This window comes from Taeniopygia guttata, chromosome 27, assembly GCF_048771995.1.
Source record: "Taeniopygia guttata chromosome 27, bTaeGut7.mat, whole genome shotgun sequence".
Classification (NCBI taxonomy): Eukaryota; Metazoa; Chordata; class Aves; order Passeriformes; family Estrildidae; genus Taeniopygia; species Taeniopygia guttata.
In genome coordinates this window covers 1,192,405-1,211,136 of record NC_133052.1, presented here as the reverse complement: position 1 = coordinate 1,211,136, position 18,732 = coordinate 1,192,405, and the positions used below count along the sequence as shown (strand labels likewise).

Here is an 18,732-nt window from a genome sequence, read left to right as displayed (position 1 = left end):
TGGGGCCGAATTATGGTCCAATTTGGGGATTTTTGATCCAATTTGGGGATTTTTGGTCCAATTTGGGGACCATTGGTCCAATTTGGGACTTCTGCGGGGGGGGGGGGGATGTACGGTCCAGTTTGGGGATCTTTGGGGAATTTTCTTGTCCAATTTGGGGATTTTTGGTCCAATTAGGGGATTTTTTGGTCCAGTTTTGGGGATCACTGGGGGGATTTTTGAGGGGATTTTTTTGGTCCAGTTTTGGTGGCATTATTTTGCCCTAATTTTGCCATTTTTGCTTGGATTTTTTTATCCAATCCGGGCGTTTTGGGTTGGTTTTTGACCCGTTTTTGGGCAGGGATAACAAAGGGCTCAGCGGGTGGATTTGGGGGGTTTTGGGGTGACCCGGGAGAGGCTCCCCGAGGTTCCCGCGGGGATCCCCGCGCTGCTCCGAGCGCTCCAGCGGGAGGAGGAGGAGGAGGAGGAGGAGGAGGAGGAGGAGGAGGAGGAGGAGGAGGAGGAGGGGGATTCTCAAACAAAGGAATTTCTGAAAATCAGCGCAGAGATCAGCCCAGACCAGGCCGCGGCCGCTCTGCTCCGCTCGCCCTTTACCTTTGGCTTTTTTCCCCCCTCCCCCAAAAAAAAATTAAATTTGCAGCTCCAAACCCTCACCCATCACCCAAAAATCCCTCTCCCAACTCAAAACAAGGCTAAAAACCCCGATTTTTATACACCCAAACCACACGAGCAACACCGTTAGGCGCAGAACGCTGAAACCCTGAAGAAGCAGAAATAAATCAATTTTCCGATTTTTTCCCAATTTTGGCGGATTCTTGGGTTTTGCTGGGCTGGGGGATGAGCACAATGTCCGGCCTGGGGGAGGTCAAGGGGTTTGCGAGGTCACTCGCGGGCTGTAAAAGCCGCCTAATCGGCCAGAAAAGTGTCCCCGGCGTGACCCCCGGCCCGGCCGGGGCCGCCTTTGTCCCCGCGCTGTCCCCCGGACTGCCCGGAGCGGCTCCGGCACGGCCGAAATCCCGGGATTGCACAGCCCCGGCACGGCAGAAATCCCGGGATTGCACGGCAGAAATCCCGGGATTGCACAGCCGAAATCCCGGGATTGCACGGCCCCGGCACGGCAGAAATCCCGGGATTGCACAGCCGAAATCCCGGGATTGCACGGCCGAAATCCCGGGATTGCACAGCCCCGGCACGGCCGAAATCCCGGGATTGAACAGCCCCGGCACGGCCCGGGACGGCCTGGCATGGCCCGGATCGGAGGGCTGCGGGCTCGGGGTTAACCCGGGGTGTTCCTGGGGGGGGGCTTAAATCCGGAATATTCCGAGTTCCTGGGACAGTTTAAACCGGGAATACCCCTGGAATGGTTTAAACTGGGATTGTTCCTGAGAGTTTAAACCGGGAATGTTCCTGGGACGGGTTTAAACTGGGGATATTCCTGAGAATTTAAACTGGGAATGTTCCTGAGAGTTTAAACCGGGAATACTCCTGGAATGGTTTAAACTGGAAATATTCAGAGTTTCTGGGACAGTTTAAACTGGGAATATTCAGAGTTCCTGGGACGGTTTAAACCGGGAATATTCAAAGTTCCTGGAATGGTTTAAACTGGGAATATTCAGAGTTTCTGGGACAGTTTAAACCGGGAATATTCAAAGTTCCTGGGACGGTTTAAACCGGGAATACCCCTGGAATGGTTTAAACTGGGGATGTTCCTGGGATGGTTTAAACCGGGAACGTTCCTGGGAGAGGTTTAAACTGGGAATGTTCTTGGGACAGGCCTAAACCAGGAACGCTCCCAGAATATTCAGAGCTCCCGGGACAGTTTAAACTGGGAATATTCGCAGCTCCTGGAAGAATTTAACCGGGGAATATTTTCATTTCCTGGGACAGTTTAAACTGGAAATGTTCTCAGTTCCCGGGACAGTTTAAACCAGGAACACTCGCATTTCCCAGGACAGTTTAAACTGAGGATATTCCCATTTCCTGGGAAGTTTAAACTGAGAATATTCCCATTTCCTGGGAAGTTTAAACTGAGAATATTCCCATTTCCTGGGAAGTTTAAACCAGGAATATTCCCATTTCCCGGGAGAGTTTAGACCGGGATTATTCCCATTTCCCGGGACACCCAGCAGCCACTCCACCAAACCGTCCTGTGAGAGATTTAACTCGGGAAAAACCAGGGAAAAACCGACTTTTAAACATAACCCCCCCCCAAATTTCCACCCGGAACCAGCACGCCGGCCCCCCCCAAAAAAACCCAAATCCAGGCGGAATTCCAAAAAAACCACCCCAAACCCCTCTCGCCGGCAAGACCCGCCCCAAAACCCGAGGAGAAAAGGAGAAAAGGAAAACCCCGCGCGAGAACTCGCGGGGAGTTTCTCTTCTCGCCTCTATTTGTTAAAAATTTGCTTTTTTTCTCTGAATTTCACCCCAATTTCTGGCAGAAAACCCATCCCCGAGGCACGCCAAGAGAGCGGCTCCGTTACCTGCTTCACTCCCAAATCCTTTTTCCTCACGCTCGGGGCGGTTTCTTCCAAACTCGGGGGAAATTTGGCTTTTCTCCCCCCCTCCCCACCCCAAAAAAAAAGAGATTTTTTCACCTTTGGGGCTCGGGGATTTATTATTAGCCACATTAGGAATATTATTCCTGTTAATTCTGATTTTCCTCATCGCCCCTGCAGGTTTCTCGCAGTTCTCCGGGTGCTTTTTTTGCCGCCAGACGCCGAGCGGGAGATTCGCTGTTGAATAACAATGGGAAAAGGGAGAAGTATTTCAAGAAAAGAAGTGATTAATGATTTTTTTCTGTATAATTCGCGCATTTTTCTCGCCTTCTGTCCGCTCCTGATGGCTGTGAACTTTGCGGTCCTATAGAAATCTCCTTTTCTCCCCATTCACGCTGCCCCAGCTCGGCTTTGCCCCCACAGACCCCGCATTCCTGCCAGCATATGTCTCCTTTTTTAAATTATTTTCCCCTCTTTTTTTGGTGTTTTTTTTTCTTTTTTTTTGCCTTTAAACACCCATTTTTGGCCATTCTTAGGAGCCTCCTCTCGAAAATCACACCCCGCGCCCAAGCGCAGCGGATCAAAGGGAGGAAGAGCTGAGTGAAAACGCAACGAGGAGCAAAGAAAAGTCAGAATAAAATACAGCCCCGGCCGAGAAAATAAATAAATTTCAAATAGAAACCGCGAGTTGCGCTGTCGCCACCTCTAAAACCGCGAGAATTAAACAAAAACCGGCCATAAATCCGATTTTTTCTTTTTTTTTACATCACACCGTGCGGAGCCTGGACCATGTGACCGCGGGAATATTATTTATTTTAAAGTATTAAAAAGGGAAAAATCAAAATAAACGCGCAGCAGGGCTTTGTTTGAAGCGGAGAGGGGGGATTTTATTTTATTTTATTTTATTTTATTTTATTTTATTTTATTTTATATTTTATTTTATTTTATTTTATTTTATTTTATTTTATTTTATTTTATTCACGCGAGGAGAGGCTGAGTTTTCAAACATTCCCAGCCCTGCCTTTGTCTGGGGGTGAAGTGGGGCCGAAATTTGGGTCCTGTTTGGTGTTTTTGGAGGATCCCGTGAATATCAAACAAACCAGCAAAACCCCTTCACTTTTTAAAATTTTATTTTTAATTTTTAAATTTTTTTAATATTTTTTAATTTTATCCTTAATTTTAATTTTAATTTTTTATTATTAATTTATTTTTATTTTTCTATCTATATTTATTTTTATTTTTACTTTTACTTTTAATTTTACTTTTTAGTATTTCATTTTCATTTTTACTTTTATTTTTTATTTTACTTTTTATTTTTACTTTTATGTCTATTTTTATTATTCTTTATACACACATTTATATCCATACATTCACTTATAGCTGTATTTTATATCTCCACCTTTATATATTTATATCCGTAATTACACTTTATATTTACACCTATACTTACACATTCATTTCTACTTAAATTTACATTTAATATATTTTTATTGCCATCATCACCATTATTTTAGCGGCGAACACTCTCCCTTCAGCTGTTCCCACCCCCTCGAGGACAATAATTTGCTTTTTTCTCCCCATTCCTGCCCCGTTATTTTCTCTTTTTTTTTTTCTTTTTTAATATTGCTTTTCCCTCTCTTTTGCTTTTCCTCTTTTTACTTTTTTCTCTTTTTTTCCACTCTATTTTTTCTCTTTTTCCTCCTTTTTTCTATTTTTAAATTTTTTTAAATTTTTATCTCTCTTTATTTTTCTTCTATTTTTTAATCTTTTTTTCTCTTTTTAAAATCATTTTTCCTCTTTTTTCCTCTCTTTTTTCTTTTTCTCTCTCTTTTAAAATATCTTTTACCCCCTTTTTTTTTCTCTGTTTTTTCCCCTCTCTTTTTCCTCTTTTTTTTTCTTTTCTAATTTTTTTTCCTCTCTGTTTTTCTTCTTTTTTCTCTCTTTAATTTTTTTCCTGGTTTTTTTTTTCTCTCTTTTTAAAATTTTTTCCTCTTTTTTCCCCTCTTTTTTCCACTTTTTTTTCCACTTTTTTTTAACTCTCTTTTTTTTTTTTTTGCTCTTTTTTCTCTCTCTCTCTCTCTTTTTTTTTTTTCTTTTTTTTCCCCTCCTCGCTCCTTTCCCGGCCGCGAAAAGAAAATGAAAATTAATACGAGAGCTGCGGCTCACAAAAGGAGCCATTTGTCTTCTTGATTATCTATTTGCTTGTCAGGCCATGAGCTATCGCAGGCGCGGCGCCTCTCGAAAATCAAAATACACCAAAAAAAATCAAAAACCACCCAGAAACATCTGTGCCAAAATTAGACTCATTAATGCATTAATTACCGCCGAGAAGGAGGGATTTAAAAAAAAATAAATAAAAATATAAATAAATAAATACAAAAAGATCTCCGGAGAAACCCAAAGCAGCAAAGCGTTAATGAGCGCCCCTGGTTCGTCTGGGGTTGGGAAAAAAGAGAATTAATGTGGGTTTTGAACAAATAAATCATAATATCCGAGGCTTAGCACTACTTAAAGCTGCTCAAACATCTTTTGTTTTCATTAGGGGGCTGCTGACAACAATAAAAAAACCCGAAAAAAATAATTTAAAAATCGAAATAAACCGATTAAATCACGGCTTTAAAGAAGTATATTTATTTTTCTGGTTAAATAACCCAAATCCAGCCTGGTCCCCCCGGAAAAAACCACACAGGGGCAGATTGGCGATGGAAAATTTATTTCTGACTCGTGGTTTTGGGTTTTTTTTTGGGAATTTTCAGGTAAATCCGGACAAAGGGAGGAAAGGGGAGGGGGGGTCGGGGTCACCCTTCCCCCCCCGGCTCAAAATTCACATTTTCAGCCCCAAATCGGGGCAGGGAGGAGCTTGGGGAGCGCTCCCAGTTCATCCCAGTTCATCCCAGTTCATCCCAGTTCCTCCCCTGACCCCCCAGTTCCCCTCTCCCTCCCACCCCCCTCTCACCACAACGAACCTGATGGGTTTAAAACAAAAAAAAATCAAAATAAAAGGTCTGATCCCTCGCCATTCTTCGCATTTCTTTCCCCAACACCTCCTTGACACAATTCTCATTTTTTTCCCGTTTTTTCCCCTTGGTATCGCAGAGTTCCCAAGTCCCTGGAGGAGATTTTGGGGTTATTTGTTGAGTTTTTGGTGGTTTTTTGGATTTTTTTGTCTCTCCACTTTGGTCTCTTTGGGACAGAGGGGCAGAAACTTCGTGGTTGGGAAGGAAGAGAGGGGAGAAAATTGATTTTAAAAGGGGGAAAAAAGGGGGCGAAGAGAGAAAAAAGAGAGAAAAAAGGAAAATAAAGAAAGAAAATCAAAGAAAAATAAAAAAAATTGAAAAAAAGTATTTTTAAAAGGGGGGGAAAAGGGAAAAGAGAAGAGGTGGAAGAGGAGGAGGGAAGAAAATTGATTTAAAAATGGGAAAAAATGGGGGGAAATAGTGGAAAAATACAATAAACAAAGAAAAAAGGGGGGAAAGGGGAAAGAGAGGAAGGGGAAGAAAGTTGGTAAAGAAAATGGAAAAATGGAAGAAAAGGGGGGAAAAGAGAAGAAAGACAAGGAATAAAAAGAAAAAAGAAGGAAAAAAGATAGGAGGAGAAAAGATTTTAAAGAAGGGGGGAAAAGAGAGAAAAAAAAGAAAATAAATTGAAAAAAACAAAGAAAAATCAGAAAAAAATTGAAAAAAAATTTGAAAGGGAAGGAAAAAGAGGAAAAAAAGGAGGGGAAAAAGGAGGAAAATAAGGAAAAAAGGAGGAAAAAAATTTAAAATAAATAAAAAAAGGGGGTGGCGGAGCAAAGGCGGTTGGTGTGGAAGAAACTCATTTATTAGCGCGCGCGGCTGTCGGGTAATGGCAGACATAAGGTCCGTCCTTTGTACGCCAGAGCAAACATGACAAATGGGGCGAGCTGGCGTGATTAAGGATGAAACAAGGACCCAGCTCGGGCAAATCCCCAAAAAAAATTCCCTTCCCGGCCTCCCCATCCCAAAAAAATTCCCTTCCCGGCCTCCCCATCCCAAAAAAATTCCCTTCCCGGCCTCCCCTTCCCGGCTTTGTGCTGAGCGCTGTCCCCCGCCGCAAAAATGGGTGTAAAAATGATCAAAATTCAAATTATTGGGTGGAATAAGCAGAACTCGCATGTCCTCGTGGTTAAAATGGGTGAAAAACTATCAAAGTTCAAATTATTGGGTGGAATAAGCAGAACTCGCAAGTCCTCGTGGTTAAAACTGGCATAAAATGATCGAAATTCAAATTATTGGGTGGAATAACCAGCACTCGTCTGTTCTCGTGGTTAAAATGGGTGAAAAATGATCAAAATTCAAATTGTTGGTTGGAATAACCAGCCCTCATCTGTACTTGTGGGTAAAATTGGCATAAAATGATCAAAATTCAAATTGTTGGTTGGAATAACCAGTACCCGCCTTTCCCCATGGTTAAAATTGGCATAAAATGATAGAAATTGAAATTATTGAGTGGAATAACCAGTACCCGCCTTTCCCCATGGTTAAAATTGGCGAAAAATGATAAAATTTCAAATTATTGGTTGTAAATAATGAGCACCACGCCACCTCACCTGTCCCCACCACTCAAACCAGTGTAGAAATTATCAAAATTCGAATTTTTGGCCAGAAATAACAAGCACCCCGTCTGACCTCCTGGTCAAAATCGGCGTTAAAAATGAGAAAAATTCAAATTATTGGTCAGAAATACCCAGCGCGCATCTCTCCCCGTGGTTCAGATCAGTGTTAACAATGACAAAAATGGAAATTATCGCGTTTCCCTCCCGGCATGCGCACGAGTTCACACCCAAACACGCACACGTGTCCATCGGGGCGGGTATAGGGCGGCGGCGGGTCCCTGGGATCGACTTTGGGATCCTCCTCCTTGTGGGATCTGGGTTTGGGATCCTTGTGGGATCTGTCTTTGGGGTCCTCCCTGTGGGATTTGCGTGTGGGATCCTGGTGGGATCTGGGTTTGGGATCCTTCTCCTTGTGGGATTTGAGTTTGGGATCCTCCTCCTTGTGATATTTGAGTTTGGGATCTCTGTGGGATCTGTCCTTGGGATCCTCCTCCTTGTGGGATCTGGGTTTGGGATCCTTGTGGGATCTGTCTTTGGGATCCGGGTTTGGGATCCTCCCTGTGGGATTTGCGTGTGGGATCTGTCTTTGGGATCCTCCTCCCTGTGGGATTTGAGTTTGGGATCCCTGTGGGATTTGAGTTTAAGATCCTTGTGGGATCTGCCTTTGGGATCCTCCCTGTAGAATCCGCATTTGGGATCCTCCTTGAGGGATCTGCCTTTGGAATGCTCCTCCTCCTCCTCCTTGTAGGATCTGCCTTTGGGATCCTCCTCCTTGTGGGATTTGGGTTTTGGATCCTTGTTGTTGAATCTGGGTTTGGGATCCTTCTCCTTGTGGTATTTGCATTTGGGATCCTCCTTGTGGTATTTGCGTTTGGGATCCTCCTTGTGGGATTTGAGTTTGGGATCCTCCTCCTTGTGGTTTCTGCGTTTGGATCCTCCTCCTTGTGGGATTTGCATTTGGGATCCTCGTTGTGGGTTCTGGGTTTGGATCCTCCCTGAGGGATCTGAGTTTGGGATCCTCCTCCTTGTAGGATTTGAGTTTTGGATCCTCCTTGTTGAATCTGGGTTTGGGATCCTTCTCCTTGTGGTATTTGCGTTTGGGATCCCCCTCTTTGTGTGATCTGCCTTTGGGATCCTCCCTGAGGGATCTGCCTTTGGGATCCTTCTCCTTGTGGTATTTGAGTTTGGGATCCTCCTCCTTGTGTGATCTGCCTTTGGGATCCTCCTCCTTGTGGGATTTGCCTTTGGGATCCTCGTTGTGGGTTCTGCGTTTGGATCCTCCATGAGGGATGTGACTTTGGGATCCTCCTCCTTGTGTGATCTGAGTTTGGGATCCTCCCGATGGGATCTGTCTTTGGGATCCTCCTCCTTGTGGGACGTGACTTTGGGATCCTCCCTGTGGGACCTGCAGGAAGTCGGAGGAGGAGTTGACCTGATCTTGGCGTTGGGTAACGAAGAGCAGCCCCGCCTTTTCCTGACATTCAAATAATCATTAAATATGACAAAAATTAAAATTATCCCATTTCCCTCTCTGCACTCACACGAGTCCACACTCCAAACACGCACACACGTCCATCGGGGCGGTTATAGGGCACCGAGAGGCCCTTGGGATCGAGTTTGGGCTGTTCCTTGTGGGATTTGAGTTTGGGATCCTTGTGAGATGTGACTTGGGGATCCTCCTCCCTGTAGGATTTGGCTTTGGGATCCTCCTCCTTGTGGGATCTGTGTTTGGGTTCCTCCTGTGTGTGGGATGTGACTTTGGGATCGTCCTCCCTGTAGGATCCGCTTTGGGATCCTCCTCCTTGTGGGATGTGACTTTGGGATCCTCCCTGTGGGACCTGCACGGAGCCGGAGGAGGAGTTGACCTGATCTTGGTGTTGGGTAGCCCCACCTTTCCCCGCGGTTCAAATAATCATTAAATATGACAAAAATTAAAATTACCACATTTCCCTCTCTGCACTCACACGAGTTCACACCCCAAACACGCACACGCGTCCATCGGGGCGGTTATAGGGCGCCGACCGGTCCACGGGATCGAGTTTGGGATGTTCCTTGTGGGATTTGAGTTTGGGATCCTTGTGGGATCTGCCTTTGAGATCCTTGTGGGATTTGAATTTGGGATCTTTGTGGGATCTGCCTTTGGGATCCTCCTCCTTGTGGGATGTGACTTTGGGATACTCCTTTGGAGACCTGCACGGAGCCAGAGGAGGAGTTGACCTGATCTTGGCGTTGGGTAGCCCCACCTTTCTCCGCAGTTCAAATAATCATTAAATATGACAAAAATTAAAATTACCACATTTCCCTCTCTGCACTCACACGAGTTCACACCCCAAACACGCACACGCGTCCATCGGGGCGGTTATAGGGCGCCGAGAGGCCCTTGGGATCGAGTTTGGGATGTTCCTTGTGGGATTTGAGTTTGGGATCCTTGTGAGATGTGAGTTTGGCATCCTTGTGGGATCTGCCTTCGGGATCCTCCTCCCTGTGGGATCTGCCTTCGGGATCCTTGTGGGATGTGACTTGGGGATCCTCCTCCCTGTAGGATTTGGCTTTGGGATCCTCCTCCTTGTGGGATCTGTGTTTGGGATCCTCCTCCGTGTGAGATGTGACTTTGGGATCGTCCTCCCTGTAGGATCCGCTTTGGGATCCTCCTCCTTGTGGGATGTGACTTTGGGATCCTCCCTGTGGGACCTGCATGGAGCTGGAGGAGGAGTTGACCTGATCTTGGCGTTGGGTAACGAAGAGCAGCCCCGCCTTTGCCCGCGGTTCAAATAATCATTAAATATGACAAAAATTAAAATTACCACATTTCCCTCTCTGCACTCACACGAGTTCACACCCCAAACACGCACACGCGTCCATCGGGGCGGTTATAGGGCGCCGACTGGTCCATGGGATCGAGTTTGGGATGTTCCTTGTGGGATTTGAGTTTGGGATCCTTGAGGGATCTGCCTTTGGGATCCTTGTGAGATGTGACTTTGGCATCCTTGTGGGATCTGCCTTCGGGATCCTCCTCCCTGTGGGATCTGCATTTGGGATCCTCCCTGTAGGATCTGCGTTTGGGATCCTCCTTGTGGGGCCTGCAGGGAGCCGGAGGAGGAGGAGGAAGAGGAGGAGGAGGAGGAGGAGGAGGAGGAGGAGGAGGAGGAGGAGGAGGAGGAGGAGGAGCCGGACCTGATCTTGGTGTTGGGTAACTTGTGATCCTTTTTCCACTTCATGCGGCGGTTCTGGAACCAGATCTTGATCTGGCGCTCGCTGAGGCCGAGCGCGTGCGCGATCTCCACGCGGCGCCGGCGCGTCAGGTACCGGTTGTAGTGGAACTCCTTCTCCAGCTCCAGCACCTGCTGCCGCGTGTACGCCGTGCGCGACCGCTTCGGCTCCCCGCCGCAGAAACTGGGGTTCACTGCCGGCACACGGGCAAAGCGGGCGGGAAAACACAAAAAGAGGGGGGAAAAGGTGTGAAAATTGTAAAAAAAATAAAGGGGGGGAGGGTATTTAAAAATGGGGAGGGGGGTTGTGGGAATACAAAATAAAAGGGGGGAAAAGATGTGAAAATTATAAAAAAAAGGGGGAGAAGTATATTAAAAATGGGGGGGGATTTGTGGGAGTACATAAAAAAAGGGGGGGAAAGATGTGACAATGTTAAAAAAAGGGGGAAAAGTATATTAAAAATAGGGGGGGATTTGTGGGTATATATAAAAAAAGGGGGGGGAAAGATGTGAAAATGTTAAATAAAAAGGGGGAAAAGTATATTAAAAATGGGGGGAATTTGTGGGTATATATAAAAAAAGGGGGGGAAAGATGTGAAAATGTTTAAATAAAAGGGGGGGAAGATGTGAAAATGTTAAAAAAAAAGGGGTAGAAGTATATTAAAAATGGGGGGGATTTGTAGGAGTACATAAAAAAGGGAGGGGAAAGATGTGAAAATGTTTAAAATAAAGGGGGGAAAGATGTGAAAATGTAAAAAAAAAGGGGTAGAAGTATATTAAAAATGGGGGGGATTTGTGGGAATACATAAAAAAGGGGGGGAAAGATGTGAAAATGTTTAAAATAAAGGCAGAGAAGATGTGAAAATGTTAAAAAAAAAAGAGGGGGAAAGATGTGAAAATGTTTAAAATAAAGGGGGGGAAGTATATTAAAAATGGGGGGATTTGTGGGTATATATAAAAAAGGGGGGGAAGATGTGAAAATGTAAAAAAAAAAAGGGGGAAGTGTATTAAAAATGAGGGGGATTTGTGGGTTTATATAAAAAGAGGGGGGGAAAGATGTGAAAATATCAAAATATGGGGGAGATACGTGGGAATCCACAAAAATATGTGAAAATACAAAAAAATAGAGGGGAAAGAGGTGGAAATACACAAAAAAAAGGGGGAATACGTGGAAATAGGGAAAAATGGGGGGAAGATGTGGAAATACACACAAAAAAGAGGGGATAAGTGGGAATACAAAAAAAAAGGGGTGAAAAGAAGTGAAAATACACCAAAAAATGGGGAGGAATATGTGGAAATACAAAAAGAAATGGGGGCGGGGGGGGAATGGGAAAACACACACACAAAAAAAAAGTGGGGGGTAAAGATGGGAAAGCACAAAAAAAAAAAGAAGGAGAAAATGTAAAAACACATAAAAGAAAGGGAAAAAAGATGCGAAAATACAAAAAAAAAAAAAAGGAAAAATACATGAAAACACCCAAAAAATGGTAAAAAAAAGTGAAAACACAAAAAGAGTGGAAAATATGTGCAAACACACAAAAAAGGAAAAAATGAAGGGAAAACACAACAAAATAAAAAAGAGGGGTGAACACACACACACACAAAAAGGAAAAGCATAAGGGGAAAGCAAAGAAAAAAAGAAGGGGGAAAAAAAAGAAAAGCAGAATTACCGAGCTGTTCTTTCAATGGGTTCTTTCCACCCCTCAATAAATCACCAAAAATATAAAAAAAAATAAAGTGTCACACGTTCTTTGGAAGGGGGGATTTGCTTTAAAAAATAAAAATAAAAAGGGAAACTTTCTAAAAACCCCCCCAGAAGCGATGTGGAAATCTCCACCTCATGGCTGGACGTGGATTCCTGCCTGAAGGTTTTTCCCTGACGCGTTTTCCGAGCCCTCCACGTGTGGAAATTCGCATTTTTTGCACTCGCAGCTCTGCGAGAGCAGAGCGGAATTATCCCCAAAAGTTCCCCCTGAACGCTGGAAAACCGGCGAGAAAGGGAGCTGCGATTTGTTAACTATCTCCCTTAAAAAAAAAAAAAAAAGAAAAAAAAGAAAAAAAAGAAAAAAAAAAGAAAAAAAAAAGGGGGGGGCGAAAAGGGAAGAAAAAAAAAGAGGGAAAAAAGGGAGGGGGAGAGGGAGGAAAAAAAAGAAAGGGGGAAAAGGGAGAAATAAATAGAGAAAAAAAGGGAAGGAAAAAAAGGGAGGGAAAAAAGGAGGAAGAAAAAAGGGAGGAAGAAAGGGAGGGGGAAAAAGTGAGGGAAAAAAGGAGTTTAAAAAAGGGGGAGGGAAAAAAGGAGAAAGAGAAAAGGGAGGAGGAAAAAAGAGGAAAAAAAAAGGAGTTAAAAAAAACGGGAGAGAAAAAAAAAAAAAGAGGGCAGGGGAGGTGAAAATTGTAAAACTTTACTCAATCCGCTACTTAAATACAAATTACCAAAACATAAAACTTCACTTAGGGAGATTGAACAGCCGTAAAAAAAAAAAAAAAAAAAAAAAAAAAAAAGAGAGAGAGAGAAAAAAAACTTAAAAAAAAAAAAAAGCTAAGTAGCCTAGAAGAAACTGGAGGAGGATGGTAACAGAGACTTCAAAGGCACATGGCCAAGCAGAGCAATAAAAATTTATGGAGGATGTAATTATAGCGCTCCGCAAACGGGCGCTCGTAAATCTCCGCCGAACGCTCCTTTTACAAGAAGATTCCTCCAAGACTCGGAGGTGCTACTCCGGGCGGAAAGCGAAGGCGCTCGGCCCGACTTACCCGAGCTGACATGGACTTTCCGCATCCAGGGGTACACCACGGGCTCCGCGGGCGGGCCGGGGCTGGCGGAGCGCGGCTCGGCGCGGCCGGGAGCGCGGGGGGACGGCGGGGCGGCCGAGCCGCGGCAGGACGGGAACGGCCGCTCCTCGCAGGCGGCCCGCGGCTCGTAGGCGGCTTCGTGCTGGCGGAAAGCGTCCCCGCGGTGCCGCTGGCCGCCGTAGTACTCCGGCGAGTGACTGGGAAGGTAATCGCTGTGGGAATATTCCTCGCAGGGTGGGAACTTGGGGTCCACGTAGTTGGAGTTGATCAGGAAGGAGCTCATGGCCATTAATGTCTTAAGGGTTTGCGGGCGCGGGGGCGAAAAAAATTATGTGTGTATATATATATATGTATGTATATATCGCTATATCTATATATATGTATCTCCCTCTCTCCCTCTCTCTCTTTCTCTCCTTAAAATTTATTCCTGTGCCCCCCGACCCCCCCGCCTGCCGTTCCTCGTTTTCCTGTTTGGCGGAACCCTCCTACTTACTGTCAAGTGAACAAAGTTGAGTCCATGTGACAGCGCGGGCCAATGGCGAGGGCCACGCCGAGCCCCGGATAAGGAAACCTGCCCAGCCCGGGGCTCTCCCGGGGCCCCCCGGTATCCCCGGGGAGGCGGCCGGGGGCCGTCCGCTGCCCTCCGGCCACCTCCGGCCCCTCCGGCCACCTCCGGCCACCCCCGGCCACCCCCGGCCCCTCCGGCTCGCAGCGCCCCGCGGGCTCGCAGCGACAGCCCCGGGCTGCCCACACCCCTCGTGGGCTCGCAGCGACACCCCCGCGCTGCCCACACCCCTCGTGGGTGTGTCTTTGCCTCGGGGACCCCGCGGGGAGGGCGGTGGGGACAGCGACCCCCCCACCCCACCCCACCCTCGGAAAGCCGACAAACCGAGAATAATTAGCAGGCGAGGTAAAAATGGGTTTTTTTCAGGGGGTTCGCGGTGGGATCTCGGGCGCTGCCTCCCCCCGACCCTCCCCACAAGCGCAGCTGAGCCGCGGTCGCCACCCCCGGGCCGGGGTCGCCACCCCCGAGCGGGGCTGCGGCCGGAGGTGGTGCGGGAGCCTGGCAGAGATGGATCGGGGATCGATACGGAATGCAGCGGCTAATTCGGGGTGCCGGCCGTCCCAAATCCCAAATCCCAAATCCCAAATCCCAAATCCCAGATCCCGCCCGCTGGGGGACGGCAGGAGCGGCCCGTGCTCCGGGCCGGAGCCCGGCGCTTGATGAACAATTACAAAAGCCAATTAGCCCCCGCCTCATGCGTTTTCACCTCGCCCTCCTCGTCATAAAGGCGCTGTGAAAGCCACGGCGAGCTTTGAAACCCCCCAAGGAATCCCCCAAATCCTCCGGGCAGACCCCAAACGCGCCGGGAGCTGCAGGGAGCAAAGCGGCGGCACGAGGATTTTTATTTCTGTTTTAATCCTTGTCAGCGCCCAGACCACACAAATTAAAGCAAAGCGGGCGAGCCCCGCTCTGAAATCTCTGCAACAACGCCCGGGACCCCCTCGCCCCCTCCCCAAATCCCCAAATGCCCAAATTCCCTCTTGCAGCTCCGCTTTTATCTCGGAGCCGTGATAAAGTTTGATCGCAGCAGCGCCGGAGTTGAGCTGAGGTCAAATCCAAAGGAGCCCTAAAGCGATTTTCTGGTTAAACCTTTCCACCCTTCTAGTTTTTGATTTTTTAGGGTTTTTTTTTTTTGGGGGGGGGGTTAATGGCTCCTGGGTTTGTAGTGTTTGTGTCAACTACATATTCCCCTAGATACGAATTTGTGACCCAACTTCCTTTACACAAATTCGGATCTACAGGGTACATATAGAAGACAGTTGCGTCCTCCTCGGTCTCAGATCTTCTCCTACCGCCACAATTCTCTTCTGGGGCAAAGTTTTGGGGTTTTTTTGAGCAGCCTCAGGCTCAGGAAATTCCCCCCGGGGAGGGGGAAAGGCGTTCGTGAAAGCAGCGAGGCTGCAGAGCTCACAGGAAAGGAAAATCGGGATTTTCCCACCTTTCTCTCCACACCTTGGGGAAAGAGAAAGGTTTTTTGGGGGTGTAAAAATCAGTTCCTGGGGTGAAGGTGGAGGTGCAGAGGCGCGAACGCAAAAATCAGTTTAAAATCTTATTTTAAAAGAGAAATCCCCCCCAAGCTCCGTCGCCACCCCGCCCCGAAAGTCCCGCCGTGATTTTCTGGTGGGCAGCGCAAAGATTTCACCCATTTTTCCTTCTTGGAGGTCACCCAAGGTTTGCGTTTAGCCGTGCGTGTGCGGGGAAATGATTACGGAAAAAAAAAAAGAAAAAAAGAAAAAAAAAAGCGAAAGAAGCAGATGAAAAGAAATACAGAATGTAAAGGCAGATGGGACGACAGGTTTTTTTTTAATGACAGGCAATTCTTTTTACAACCCGAGAAAAAGATCAAAGGCGTTTCATTTCCGAAAAAAGGGATATAAAGCAATAAAATATTCATACTGTCTAGGTAATGAACCTTCATTCGGAACTAATGAGGGTAGCATCGTGTTGAGATTTCGTTTAAAATTACAGTTACCCAAGAGATTAAAAGTAGAGCAGCCCCCCTTTCTTTCCTTTTTTTCTCCTTTTTTTCCCCCCTCTCTTTTTTTCTTTTTTTTTTTCTTTTTTTTTTTCTTTTTTTTTTGGTATTTCAAAAGGCAGAACATTTCCAGGTCAAGTATCTCCCGAATTAATTGCATTTAAATGCCGCAGACGAGAGGGCATCAGGGAAAAGCTGCGTTTAAAATTGCTCTCGATATATTCCGCAGATTCCGAGAACTCCCGCATTTTTCCTAAAAACCAAAAAATTGAAACTTCTGGCCAATAATAAAATCCCCGAAATCTCCCTATTCTGGATTCCTCAGGCGCTTTGAGGTGAATAAATCGCTTTTCCTGCTTAAAAACTCCCCGCTAAACCCAGAATAACCGAGCGGCGCTTTAAGAATCAAACCAAGGGCATCGAAGAAAACCCCAAAATCCTTTTAAAAACCCCAAATTTCCAGCAGAAGCAGTGAAATCTTTTTGCACCGAGCGGAATCTCCCACCTCCCGCAGCAGCAACACCTCAAAATTCACCTTTTCCTCTAAAACCTGCCCGAAAAGAGCGGAGCCAAACCTACAGCGCGGGCGCGGCTGCCGTAAAATATCAGAACCGACCCCATTACGGCTCCTTTTCATTTTAATTCATTTTTAATCCCCTCTTTATCTCTTTTAGAGTTTATTCCTCCTCCCCGACCCCTCCTCAGTGATTTATTTTATTCCATTTTCTCCCGCCCCAGCCTTAGGAACAACCAGGCCTTATTCTCTATTTTTAACCCCCTCCCACATCCCTTTAAAAAAAAAAAAATCGGTTTTTTTTCGCTCCGCGGTGACACCACAGGCCGGGGTTTGCCAACCAGCACCCCTAGCGTCTGCCAGAATTTATAGAAAACTCCCCTCGGATCCCAAATTTTCACCCTTTGGGATCGCGCGGAAATTTCTCACATATTTTTTTTTTTTTTTTGGCATTTTTGGGGTTTTTTCTCCCCCATTTCAAAGCCCCCTCAAGCAGACCCCCCACACCCCGGCCAGCCCTTTTTTTTTTTAGGAAGGGAATCCCAAACCCTTCCCCAAATCGGCGGCACCTGCCAGCGCAGCCCTCCCCCAGCCTTTGGGGTGACCCCAAAAAAGGGGGGTGGGACCCCAAAAAAGGGGTGTGGGACCCCCAGCCCGCCCAGGTGCGGCCCGCGGCGGTTCCTACCTTGGCAAATCGCGGCTCCTTCTCCTCGCACCGAATCCCGGGGGGGGGGTTCGAGGCTCTCCCCAAAACCCAGCGAGGTTTGAGGGGCCAAATCCTCCAAAACCCCCCCAAAAATCCCCCCAGCCCTGCCCATCGCTGCCGCGGCGCTGCCCAGCACCGTGAATTAATGAATTAATGGATTAATTCTCCTTCAACACCCTCGTTTCCCTCTCTCTCTGTTTTTTTTTTTTTCTCCTTCCTCCTCTCCTAATTTTGAATTTTTGGGGGTTTTTTGGGGGGGTTTGTTGTTATTCCCGGTGGCCGCTCCCCTCCCCCGCTCGCCCCAGCTTTGTCCCCGGAGCTGCCGCTGGCAGCGCCACGAGGCCCTTCTGAGCATTTTGGGCTGGGGAGCGAACGCAAGTTTTGGTATTAATCTCATACTTTGGCAGTCTTTGTTAAACAGCGAGGCGTGTCCGCCGCGCTGACCCGCGCTTCACCCCGAAATTTTCATTTATTTGGGTGTTTTGTCTCCTTTTCCACCCGCCCCGAGGTGTTTTCCCAGCTCCGATCCTTCCCCTCGCTCCAAAGATGAACATTTAATTTTTAACGTTTTTAATTCTCCTTTTCCACCCGCCCCGAGGTGTTTTCCCCGCTCCGATCTTTCCCCTTGCTCTAAAAAAGAAAATTTTAATTTTAATTCTCCTTTTCCACCCACCCCCCCCGCCACGAGGTGTTTTCCCAGCTCCAATCCTGCCCCTTTCTCCAAAGATCAAAATTTCATTTTTAACATTTTTAACTCTCCTTTTCCACCCACCCCGAGGTGTTTTCCCAGCTCGATCTTTCCCCTTTCTCTAAATATGAAGATTTAATTTAAAAAAATTGAATTATCTTTTTCCAGCCACCCTGAGATGTTTTCCCGCTCCGATCTTTCCCCTTTCTCCAAAGATTAAAATTTTAAATTTTAAGTTCTCCTTTTCCACCCGCCCCGAGGTGTTTTGCCTGCTCCGACCTTTCCCCTTTCTCCAAACATGAAAATTTCATTTTTAACATTTTTTAACTCTCCTTTTTCACCCGCCCCGAGGTGTTTTGCTTGCTCCGATCTTTCCCCTTTCACCAAAGGCTAAAATTTAATTTTTAAATTTTTTAATTCTCCTTTTCCAGTTGCTTCTCCCCTCCTTAGCACTTCTTTTTCTGGTTTTCCTTTTTTTTTTTTTTTTTTGGGAATTCGGGTGGGATTTCTCCCACCGCAGGTCTGAGGGGTTTATTGAGGGCAGAACTTTGAATAAATAAAAAAACCCCGAGGCGGATAAAGGCCGGGCAGAGAGGTGGGGATGAGCCCACACCTGCTTTGCCAGGCGGAAAATTCACATTTTTAACCCCGGCGCGCATCCCTAAACTCATCAATACGCCCCGCAAAATGGAATATTTTGGCGAATCGAATATTTTGGCACGCGAGGAGCTGCGGGCAGGGTCGGGGTCCGCAGCCCTGCGGGAATTCCCTTTTTTCAGCCCCGCTTTTACCACCAGCTCCGACACGGCCATAAAGGGCGAATTGGGGAAGAAAATCGCGATTAAAAAGCGTATTCAATCGATTGGCGGGCGGGAAAAAAAACCATAATAGAGGGAAAAAACAAAAAAAAACAAAAAAACCCCAAAACGCCAGAAAAATCCCGAGCCCAGGCCAGGGAGATAAATCCCAAATCTCGCCGCAAATGACGCCTTTAATTTCCTCTGCCCTCCCCTCGCGGCCCTAAATTGAAATTTAAACGCTGCCGTGGGGGAGCGAGAATCGCGGGGCGGAATGGGGGAGGCGCCTGGAAAGAAATGGATTTATAGAGAATATTTAATTTATTTTTTGCTGTTTTTTTAATTTATTTTTTTTATTGCCGCCAAACGCTACCTGCTCGTTTAATACCCGACAAATGGTTTTTATTGGCA

At 46.5% G+C, this 18,732-nt stretch overlaps 1 protein-coding gene and 3 long non-coding RNA genes across 4 annotated transcripts in view; 2 read left to right on the top strand and 2 right to left on the bottom strand.

Annotated features, from left to right (window-relative positions):
- Nucleotides 1–2,598: 2,598 nt before the first annotated feature.
- LOC140680711 (uncharacterized) lies at nt 2,599–17,509 on the bottom strand. The gene is made up of 2 exons (XR_012052072.1): nt 16,816–17,509; nt 2,599–2,735 (listed from the first exon to the last, which is right to left on the bottom strand). It is a non-coding gene; the product is annotated as an uncharacterized lncRNA (long non-coding RNA).
- On the top strand, nt 2,677–3,138 carry LOC140680710 (uncharacterized). The gene is made up of 2 exons (XR_012052071.1): nt 2,677–2,781; nt 3,035–3,138. It is a non-coding gene; the product is annotated as an uncharacterized lncRNA (long non-coding RNA).
- On the bottom strand, nt 8,401–13,726 carry HOXB4 (homeobox B4). The gene is made up of 2 exons (XM_072919046.1): nt 13,038–13,726; nt 8,401–10,477 (listed from the first exon to the last, which is right to left on the bottom strand). The coding sequence occupies exons 1-2, from the start codon at nt 13,363–13,365 to the stop codon at nt 9,945–9,947; spliced, it is 861 nt and encodes a 286-aa protein (XP_072775147.1). The 5' UTR covers nt 13,366–13,726; the 3' UTR covers nt 8,401–9,944.
- LOC115490683 (uncharacterized) overlaps nt 13,191–18,732 on the top strand; it is a 39,596-nt gene continuing 34,054 nt past the window's right edge. Inside the window, exon 1 of the long non-coding RNA XR_012052069.1 lies at nt 13,191–13,281. This is a non-coding gene — a long non-coding RNA (uncharacterized lncRNA). The remainder of the gene's footprint in view (nt 13,282–18,732) is intronic.

Excerpts from the sequence above, each read along its gene's own strand:
- HOXB4 (XM_072919046.1), bottom strand. The coding sequence starts at position 13,365 with ATGGCCATGAGCTCCTTCCTGATCAACTCCAACTACGTGGACCCCAAG. Across the intron at positions 10,478-13,037 it reads GAAAGTCCATGTCAGCTCGG|TGAACCCCAGTTTCTGCGGC; the intron begins GTAAGTCGGGCC and ends GTGTGCCGGCAG.